Source organism: Phragmites australis, chromosome 22 (assembly GCF_958298935.1).
Source record: "Phragmites australis chromosome 22, lpPhrAust1.1, whole genome shotgun sequence".
NCBI lineage: Eukaryota > Viridiplantae > Streptophyta > Magnoliopsida > Poales > Poaceae > Phragmites > Phragmites australis.
The window spans coordinates 18284955-18296556 of NC_084942.1; the positions used below are offsets into that span (position 1 = coordinate 18284955).

At 44.6% G+C, this 11602-nt stretch overlaps 1 protein-coding gene across 1 annotated transcript; it reads right to left on the minus strand.

The window, feature by feature from the left end:
* Nucleotides 1-356: 356 nt before the first annotated feature.
* On the minus strand, nt 357-11321 carry LOC133904564 (CASP-like protein 1U1). Its single transcript, XM_062346049.1, has 3 exons — nt 11155-11321; nt 10704-11027; nt 357-483 (listed from the first exon to the last, which is right to left on the minus strand). The coding sequence occupies exons 1-3, from the start codon at nt 11319-11321 to the stop codon at nt 357-359; spliced, it is 618 nt and encodes a 205-aa protein (XP_062202033.1).
* Between the last annotated feature and the right edge of the window lie 281 nt (nt 11322-11602).

Sequence of the window (11602 nt, forward strand, 5' to 3'; positions counted from 1 at the left end):
CTCCCTTAAACAAACTAATTACATGCTTAAATAATCACACTCCTAGTTCAGCCTCGTTTGACCGCACGACTCGCCAAGCTAAACCATCTCTCTGCATGCAAGTCACAACCACCAGCATGCAGAGCACCATTGACCAACACAGCATGCAGTGAGCTATCTGATCCACTCTTCACGCCATGACTCCCCACTTCACTTGACTCGGCCACACATCCAAGCCAACGTGCACATGCATGCAACCACTTACATGCAGATCATGGCCTTCTCTAACCAAACTAATTTACGCATGCATGTGCTGACCTACTCTCCTACATACATAAAGACCGACTACAACTCACACAAACACGTAAACAACAAAATTAACCCAACAGCTCCATGACCAGGACATCAGGTGCAGACTGCAGGGACGATGAGGCAATGACGGCAAGGAAATGACCAAACAGGAACGTGGAGCGGACGATCTTGGCAATAATAAAAAGTTTGTCCCTAAAATAACCCCCAGTTAATCAACGTCTGCTGGTTCTTTAATTGTGGTACCCCTAGGTTCCTTCCAAGCACCATAACACATCTCAAAAAATATATTACGCTCCAACGCTTTACGAGTCTAAACTGTAAGTCAAAAAAAATATTATGCTACATCGCTTCTTGAGCATAAACTATAAGCGACAAAAAAAAATAAGAATAGACCATTTGGCTCCATCGCTTCATGAGCCTAAATTGAAAGCGACCAAAAAATATATATATAATCTCTTTTCATTGTTTCATGATCCTAAATTATGAACAACCAAAAAAATATTATGCTCCATCGCTTCATGGGCTTAAACTGTAAGCCAAAAAAAATGTATATTATGTTTCATCGCTTCATGAGCCTAAACTGCAAGCGACCAAAAAATAATATATATAATCTATCTTCATTATTTCATGATCCTAAATTATGAACGACCCAAAAAAACATTACACTCCAACGCTTCACGAGCTTAAACTGTAAGCAACAAAAAAAAAGAGAAAATCATCTTGTTCTATTGCTTCATGAGCCTAAACTGCAAGCGACCAAACAAAAAAAAAAACTCAAGACATGCTTCAGCGCTTAGCGTCTAAGAAAAAAATTATGCTCCATCACTTCGTGAGCCTAAACTGCAAGCGACAAAAAAAATGTTCCATTGCTTCATGAGCTTAAACTGCAAGCAATTAAACAAAAAAAAAATCACGCTCCATCGCTTCATGAGCCTAAACTGTGAGCAATAAAAAAAAGAAAAAATATTCAAACTAAAGAAAACTCCAAGGCTGTAAGAGTATAAACTGCTAGCCTCATGTAAAAAAAATATTATATGCAAACCAAAATACTCCAAAGCTAGAAGAGTATAAACTGGTAGCCGCAGGTAAAAGAAATATTCAAATCAAAATACTCAAAGGCTATAAGAGTATAAACTGCTAGCCTTGTGTAAAAGAAATATTCAAACTAAAAAAAAACTCCAAGGCTATAAGAGTGTAAACTGCTAGCCTCATGTAAAAAAAAAAAAAAATATGCAAACCAAAATACTCCAAAGCTGTATGAGTATAAACTAATAGCTTCACACAAAAAATATATATATGGTAATATGGACCATAGCCTTCACGTAAAAGAATGTTAGCTTTCGGTAATATAATAATGCCTTACAATGACACTACTCTAAACTTACATGAGTATAACAGCCTCGTACAAATTAGTAAACATGGAAATATTTTAGTACCTCTTGAATAAATTGTCACATAAAAAAGGATCATATTTCCTTTCTGCATTAGCTCACAAAAGTTGTTTCAGTGGAAACGAGTCCCTACTAAGCATGGCACCATGCAAATCTTGACATCTACATTTCTCCCAGCTCAGATGAATCGAAAGACATAAACAAAAGAATACAGCAGTAGGCTATATATATACATGCACGTCCAACAGTGAATGGTCAAAGAACCCATTTACAAGCATAAAAAAATGGCATGGATAAAATATATCCAGATAGCTAAAAGTTTCGAGCTCCGGATCCGTCAACAAATATTTTCCGCATCCGGACCTCGAGGGGGCATCTGTTGACATGGATTTTAGCTTAGATTTAAATATATGCAATATTTAATAAAATAGTATTGATGGCTAAAATCCATTTGAATATGAACGAAATTGACAGTTCAAAATAATTATGCCATGAAAAGAAGGGAGATTAATATATATAATCTATCATCATCCGTAAAATATAGGTGCCCCAAAAGAATATTATGGGTGTGTCAAACTAAGAAAGAAAAATTATGTATATATGGTCGTCAAAACATGCATACGCCCGTATATAGCGGCTACATGTGAATACGGCACGTTCCAAAAAAACTACATGGCCTATCGGCTAATCACTGTGTACATATGGATGTGTACATGAATAAAATATTTCTTTGTCTAATCAATTAATTAATCGATTCAAATGACGAAATATATATATGTGACGTATATGTCGATCAAGTGAAAAGAAAACAAGGAAAGAAAGGAAATTGGAATCAGATGAGAAGTGAGTAGCTAATCCACTCTAATGTCGTGAGGAACGGGCACATGCCAATAATCGAAAAAGGGCTTATATCCCCTAATTACTCTCCCCAATAACTAATTAACCAAGTTATCTTTCGAATAACTAACTAATATGGCCCACACGTCAGCCATATGTAGTCCAAAGTGCATGACCAAGTGCTCAAGTGAACGAAAAGCATCACGTCGCCGATGAACCGGTACTTGCTCGCATGAGGATCCAGTGGCTGCATGCAGGATAGAAGAGATTATATGCTGGCATAATTATGTAATTTAGGTCCACCGATGAGGTGGCCCACTGGTCAGCCAAAGACATGCACGGCAGCACATTCCCGCAGCAATCCAATAACGTTAGATCTTGACCGTTCCTTTTCAATCCATCAGTTCGCAGCGGATCAAAATCATGTTTAGTGTAACCCCATGACTTTGTTCTCTAAGTCAGAGGAGCCGGTTCCAAATCAAGACGTGTTGGTTGATGCCGGTCAAAACTGAAGGCCACATCGCCAAGGAACTGGCGGACGCAGGATTGCGTGCAAACTGAAAAAGGATTAGATATTTCCTTAATTACGTGAGATGAGAAAATAATCATGTAGGCCACCTAGCAGGCAGTTAATGCATCCAGGAACTTCCATCACCGGGGCCTCAAAAAAAACTCAGCCATAGGAGGTTAATTCGTTTGTGAGCGTCCAGTCAGGAAGGAATACACACGTCTTGCACCAACCGCTGATCGATTGCAAGGAACTGCTCCCTGCCGCTCCTTGCTCTATAAATAGGAGATGAGCAGTACGACAGAAGGGGACAGACAGAGAGAAGAAAGCACCGAAAGGCTGAACAAAAGAGAGCACCGAGGAGACAGAAAGGCTGCAGGAGCACAGCGAGGCTGCCGGTTTTAGGCAGCTTCTGCAGCACCGGCGTCCGGGGAGAAGCTGCTGCTGCGTGCGAGGGAGTGCTGCACGGAGGAGCGCTACATTTATATACACTAATTCACTAGTTGATATCTTTACTCTCTGGACAGTAAAGTTTGAAAAGAGAAACTTGGTTCTGATACCAATTGAAAAGATAATGATGTCACCTAGAGATGGTGAATATGCGTTTTTACAAAAAATTCATCCCCTTTTACTATTGGTCTAAACTTGCAGTGGAGTATAAATTAACGGATTTTTCACAAGTGAAAAACCTAAATATGCTAGACTCAACTAGTGCACAATCATCATAAATAAGCGTGAAAGTTACAATTCTAAAGTGACAAGAATTACTCTAATCTAGCGAGAGATATGCAATAAAACTTAAATTGAAAAAGGCTGAAAATACTGTTCACACGGCTGAAAATACTGCTCACACGGACTACCCCGGATACTCCGGGTTGTATAGGTCCGGAATCTCCGGTAAAGTCCGGATTCTTTAGGTTCTGTATAGAACTGAGCCTGAAAGGCACCGAAAGGCTGAACAAAAGAGAGCATCGAGGAGACAGAAAGGCTGCAGGAGCACAGCGAGGCTGCGAGTCCGGCCGGAGAGCACCAATAGGCTTCCGGTTTGAGGCAACTTCTGCAGCACCGGCGTCCAGGGAGAAGTTGCTGCTGCGTGCGAGGGAGTGCTGCACGGAGGAACGCTACATTAGAACCATCTAATAGGAGTAATTCTATATGCACTAATTCGCTAATTGATATTTTTACTCTCTGGACGGTAAAGTTTGAAAACAGAAACTTAGCTCTGATACTAATTGAAAGGACAATGATGTCACCTAGAGGGGTGAATATACGTTTTTACAAAAAATTCATCCCCTTTTACTATTGGTCTAAACTTGCAGTGGAGTATAAATTAACGGATTTTTCACAAGTGAAAAACCTAAATATGCTAGACTCAACTAGTGCACAATCACCCTAAATAAACGTGAAAGTTACAATCCTAAAGTTACAAGAATTACTCTAATCTAGCGAGAGATATGCAATAAAACTTAAATTAAAAAAGGCTGAAAATACTGTTCACACGTCTGAACCTCCGGTAAAGCTTATTCAGAGGCCTACTGTTCACCAGTCTGAAAATACTGTTCACACAACTGAAAATACTGCTCACACGGACTACCCCGGATACTCCGGGTTGTATAGGTCCGGAATCTCCGGTAAAGTCCGGATTCTCTAGGTTCTGTACAGAACTGAGCCCGAAACTGAATATAAAGGATGGGTAGAGAGTTCTAGCTCAAACCAAGTGATATCGTGTGTTCCCAGAGATGATCCAAGTAGATTTACGGAGAACCTATACTCAAATACACACAAACAAATAGATCGAGAAATATGCACAAAGATTGAGTAATAACTCAAAAGTAGAGGAACAAAAGAGAAGACACAAAATTTATTTCCCGAAGTTCGGATTCACCACTGTGAATCCTACGTCTCCGTTGAGGAAGCTCCAACGAGCCGGATCTCTTTCAACCACTTTCCTTGATCCACTAGCTTTATCTCTTCCCTTTCGAAGGCGAGATCGACCTTCACAAACTTTTCCGCGGCTCACCACACGCACGGGAGCTCACGGGGCAACACCTAGCCGGCTAGGAGGCTTCACCTCCAAGAGTAACAAATGCAATCGAACTTCTTGCCGATGAACTCGAGTGCTCAAGATTGGATTTGGCTCACTTGCACTCAATCTTCCAATCTCTCAACCCAACTCACTTTTCTTCTCAAATCACACACTAGAATTGAGTGGGAGAGGTTCTTTTGGCTCTAGAAATATGTTCTTTCGTGCCCCTTGCCTGAGCACAAAGGATGGGGGGTGAGGAGCTATAAATAGCCCACTTCAAAAAACTAGCCGTTATTCAACTTTTCTGGTCTTACCCGGAGTCTCCGGGGTACACCGGAGTATCCAAATCAACTAAAATAGTCCAAACCGAGACTCTCTAGCGGAGTCTCACCCGGAGACTCCGGACAACCCAGAGTATCCGGCCTACCCCTGAGTATCCGGGTTCAGCACAGCTGACCTCTGAAAAACGGCGATAACTTTTGATCCCGGAGTCCGATTTTGACGATTTTAGACTCTATGGAAAGCTTATTCAGAGGGCTACACATCCCAACTGAATTCATGACCTAAAACACATGAGATCAAATTAGGAACACTCTGAAACCCAATTTAAACACTTCCACACTTTCCACACCGGGATTTCTAAAAGGAAACTCTCATATGGGTTTGGTTAGAAACTCTTGAGCACTGAGACACGACAATTAGCTCACGTTGCATCCCTCTTAATAGTACGATATACCTATACTCAAATTCAAAGATAAAACTTGTTTGAACTACTTTGAGCATTTGAAAACTTTTTACCGCTTCTTTCTTTCAAACCTTGAGGGTTGCCAACTTTCATATATTCTTCACTCCATCTCTTCTTGATTCTTCATATGATTGATGTAAATCATCCATAGCTTCCCATAGCCTCGCACGGTCTATTGGCGCAAAGCCTTCACTCGCTCTTCACCACCGTCTTGGTCCTTCGGCGCCAAGCCATTTGCTTGCCCTTCACCACGGATGGTCCATCGCAGCCGAATCTTGCTTGCCCTTCACCGTCTTGCTATAGAAAACCACTTTGTATTCGACATCTTCAAGGAATTCATTTTATCATAAATGGAGTCCACTCTTGTTCTTCACTCTTGGCATATATGATTTCAATTCAACTTATGCCTTCTTATGGATCCTAACCTCAACTCACTCTTAAGCACAAAGCACATGGGTTAGTCCATAAAATCTAAATGATAAGTCATACCTTTAGTTACTTGATCTCCACAAGTAACTTAGCCTTCAAGCTTATTGCTAATCTTATTGAGCTTCTTCTTCTTCTTATGAGCATCACTCATTAAGAGTGATTTTCTTGGTGTTGACTCGCGGATGGCAATGGTGGTGACCCCTTCATCATCGGAGTCAGAGTCGGAATTTGAATCCCACTCTTCTCCAATGTGTGCTTGACCCGAATACTTCTTCTTGTGGATCTTGTTTTTGTCCTTCTTGTATGGCTTGATTTTATTGTCTTCCTTGTCCTTTCCTTTCTTCTTATTCGGACAATCGGCTATGAAGTGACCAACTTCGCCACATTTATAGCATGCCCTTCTTTATGTTCTCTTCTTGGATATGTCTCTCTTGTATTTGGAGTAGTCTCCCTTTCTCATGAACTTCTTGAATCTTTTCACAAAGAAAGCCATCTCTTCATCTTCGGAGCTTTCCTCTTCACTTGTACTTGATTCTTGAGTTTGTTTGCTTTTGCTTGTCTTGAATGCAACCTCCTTGTTCTTGAAGGTTGAGCTTTGTTTGGCATGAATCTTTACTTCATTTGCTTCTTTTTCCATGAGCTCATGAGCAAGTATCCTTCCAAGCACATCGCTTGGTGTAAGCCTTTTGTAGTCTCTTCTCTCTCGGAGGAGTGTCACCAAAGTGAGATTTCTAGGAGCAAATACTCTAAGCAATCTCTTCACCACTTTGTGATCATTAATGTCCTCACTCCCAAATCCTCTTAACTTGTTTACAAGCACCATCATTCGATCATACATAGCTTGAGGAGTTTCATGATCTTCCATCACAAATCTTCCTAGCTTGCCCTCAAATAGCTCTATCTTGGATTCTCTCACGCTTGTTGTCCCTTCATGAGCAACTTGGAGAGTGTCCCAAATTTGCTTAGCCTCCTCGAGTCCATCCACTTTATTGAATTCTTCCGGACTCAAGGCACTAAGCAATACACTTGTAGCTTGAACATTGCGGTGCATATTTTGTTCTTTACTTGACGTGAGCTCTTGATCTTTATCCGGCAAGTCAAAGCATGTGCAAACAATCTTCCAAATACTTGGATGAAGAGAGATTAAATGCATTTTCATTTTGTGCCTCCAGGCGGCATAATGTGTACCATCGAAGAATGGTGCACGCCCGGAAGGCACGGAGATATAGTTACTCGAAGAATTTAATTGATCATAATTGAAAGGAACTTCACTTCCCTTTCCCTTACCATTACCATCATCATTCTTCGACGGATCATCTTTTAAACCCATCAGGCTTCCGGATGTCGACATAATGATTTCCTCCAAGCAGTGAAGCCTTGTAGGAGGTTAGGCTCTGATACCAATTGAATGTACTTAAAAGTGACTAGAGGGGGGTGAATAGGTTTTTCTGAAAATTAAAACTAATCAGCGGATTAAACAGATGTCGGATACTCCGGTGAAGGTCGGATACTCCAGTCTGTCCGGAGTATCCTGTCTAGTCCGGAGTCTCCGATCTATATAGGATCTCGAGAACAACTAAGAATTAACGAGAACAACTAGAGTCTAAAAGGTGATACTAAATCTACTTAACAGCATAAAGCTTAAACAACAATAGACACTAGCAAGATGATCACTAAGACGAATTGTATGAAAAATCTCAAAGCTACACGATTAAATAAATTGCACAAATGAAGATACAAGGAATTATCTCGGAGTTCGACCACCTCACAAAGAAGTACCTATATCTCCGTTGAGGAGCTCACAAAGAGCTGGATCTTTTCCAACCCTATCCTCTTCTAGCGACAACAAAAATCAAGCTAGAATTTCCTTACTCAAGTTGATGTCGATTACAAACTTCCCGTGACACTCCACAAAGATTGGGTGCTCTACGGGCGACGCCTTGGCGTCTAGGAGCACAAGGCTCCAAGAGAAATTATCACAGCGAATGCTTGATGAAGAACTCAATGCTCAAGTGTCTCAACTTCACTCCAAACACAATCTCACTAAATTTTTGCAAAACTAAGCACTAGAGATGTTTGGAGGGACTTTAAATGCTCTTGGAAGGCTTTATGAGTGTGGAGCTTAGCAGCAACAGCAAGCCATTAATGCTTAGGGGTGTGGAAGTATATATAGTTCACTCTCAAAAACTAGTTGTTACTGTTCTGACACACCTAACCTGGAGTATCCGGTGAACACCGGAGTCTCTGGTCTAAAATCCAAAACGGCGTCAGAACGGTCACAGAACTGTGTCAGAACTAGCTGTTACAGTTCTGTTAAGTTGCCGGAGTCTCCGGTGAACATCGGAGTCTCCGGTCTTGACAGGGCTACCACACAGATAAAGTCCGGAGACTTGCCGGACCCTCCGGCTTCTCCAGGTACCGGAGTATCCGGTGAACACCGGAGACTCCGGTCTTTTTCCAACAAAAATAATGCTTAACCGAGCGACCTCTGGCGGAGTCTCCCTCGGAGACTCCGTCCTAAAAACTCACCGACACCGGAGTATCCGGTGAACACCGGAGACTCTGGACAAATAGAAATTCGGAACCGAGCCTCTTATGGCGGAGTCTGTCTCGGAGACTCCGGCCTAAATACTGAGGACCGGAGTATCCGGTGAACACCGGAGACTCCGGGCCCAGTAAACTTCTGTGTAACTTTCCAGTGTCCGTGGGTGAGTGTGTCTCTCAACTTATTGGTTCTAAAGGTTATCTTGAGCATTGAGACACTATACCAGCAATCAAATGCAACCCTCTTAATAGAACGGCTACCTTAGACTCAATTTCAAAGATAAAAAAAAATTAAATCCTATTGAGTACTCCTCATTGCTTCTCTTTTGTTTTCGAGGGGCGTCAACCGTCATAAGTCTTCTCAATTTAGACTAAGACCTGTTCATGAATTAGATAAACATATTAGATTCTTAATCGTTTTGTTATCAATAAGCCAAAATCCACTTAGGGGGCCTAGATACACTTTCAATAACCTAATAGCAATTCTCAATATGATTGTTAGTCCATAGGCATTGTCATCACTTACCCGAGCATCACCTAGAGCTCATTCATCTCCATGCATTTTCAATCTCCCCATTTACCTAGAGCTTATGCATATCTCTCATCCATGCATCACCTATGGAACAACCTACTAACAAACTCAACACCATTGTTAGTCCATAGGTATTATTATTAATTACCAAAATCACACATAGAGGCTAGATGCACTTTCAAATACGCAATCGATCCGCGCATCATCGTTGCCATGGCATGGCTCGGTCAAGCTAGCTAGGAGAAGACGCCGCACAGCTCGGGGCCCTCGCAGCTGCACGGGATTGTCAGCCTCGGGCACCGGCACCACGGCGGCCATTGGAGATGTCGGCTTCAGAGAACCCCGTTTGAATAGACTTTTTTAAAAGTTTTTTTCAAAAAAATCAAAAGTTATGTAAATGGTTGGTTTTTTTTACAGCTTCTGATGCTTTTTAGCTAATTGAGAAAGCGACTGCAACTGAGATGAACTTAAAAGCTGAGAAAAGCTTTTCTACCTTTTTATGCTAAAAAACTAAAAATTTATTGTAAAAATTAACAACTAAAATTCAACAACCACAACCACTTTCTCAACTAGCAAAAACTCCAAAACCACATTCTACTCAAATGGTGCCACAGTCACGCACGCGAACTAGAGACCGACGAACACAGTGCAAAACACTATTTTTTTCTGCTCGGAACAGGCTGCGATTTCCAGTTTTTCCATTCCAATATAAAGAGCTAACTAGCCAGGGTGTGGCCCCCTGCATGCGCGGCATGCATGAACCAGCCATGCATATAGGATTACAACGTGAAAGCAAAGAAACAGATACAAGCGCATAAGATTAAAACGTCTAACAGCCCCGGAGGCGGCGGCGACCAAAGAAACAGATCCAAGCGCATAAGATTAAAACGTATAACAGGCACCGCGTAATATCCTCTGTGCAGCAATCATTGTTCGGCGGCGGCGGCGGTCGAAGCGGCGGAGGCGGAGGCGGCGGCGGTCGCAGCGGTGGAGGCGGCGGCGGTCGAAGCGGACGGGGCGGAGGCGGCGGCGGTCGAAGCGGACGTGGAGGAGGCGGCGGCGGTCGAAGCGGACGGGGCGGAGGCGGCGGTGGTCGAAGCGGACGGGGCGGAGGCGGCGGCGGTCGAAGCGGACGGGGCGGAGGCGGCGGCGGTCGAAGCGGACGGGGCGGAGGCGGCGGCGGTCGAAGCGGACATGGAGGAGGCGGCGGCGGTCGAAGCGGAGGGGGCGGAGGCGGTCGCAGCGGCGGAGGGGGCGGCGGTCGAAGCGGAGGGGGTGGCGGCGGTCGCAGCGGCGGAGGAGGAGGGGGCAGCGGAGGCGGCGGCGGTCGCAGCGGCGGAGGCGGCGGCGGTCCCAGCGGAGGGGGCGGCGGCGCCTGCGTGACGACCACCGGGACGTGCCTGGTGTACACGGAGACGGAGACGGACACGACCGCGGCGATGGACAACACTGACGACAAGCTGACCCGCCGGCAGAACGCGCCGGCCTGGCCGCAGATGCCGCCGCGGTTGCGCTGCCCCCGCGGCCCGCGGCGGCGGGGCGGCCCGCCGCAGGAGGTGATGTCGTCGACGGCGAGCAGCAGCGCCGCCGACGTCGACGTGAGAGCCTGCACGAGGTTGTCGATGAGCTCGACGATCCGGGCCGCATTACGATTCCTCGTCGCCTCCAGGCAGATCGTAACGCCCTGCAGCACCGCCGACAGCAGGTTGGCGAGCGCCGCGTACCTGCATACCGCGCCGACCGCCGGTTCAGCGAGCCTCTACGGGGCGACCGTGCACGTAGCGCGAGAAGCGGGCAACAATAATGGAGGTACAGCAACCGAGGACCGAGGAGGCGTTCTTACGGACTCACCTCAAGGAGTGGTAGTCGCTGTAGGAGACGGTGGCCGCGGGGATGCCGTCGTCCCGGTACATGGACTGCGTCGAGGTGGCCGTCATGATCGCCGACGCCAGCGACAGGCCCACCGTCAGGATGCGGAACACGAGGCTGATCGTCTCGCCGAAGCTGGCGCCGCCCATGATGGAAATGAGGTGGATGGACACCAGAGGTCAGCCAAGGCCCAAGGATGAAGAGAGAGCATGGATGTATACTACCATCATCACCCAACCTCCATCCACATAATCCTCAACAATAGTCAGGCAGGTGTATACTACTATCACCAACCTCCATTACGTCAATAAGAAACATATCTGTGTCAACGGTCCAGTTCTGCGAATTCACTTGTACATTATAGCCGTACTTCTCTTTAATCTGTATGGTGGTTAGGCTATATTCCAAATATGGTAGTTGGATTTGTGCT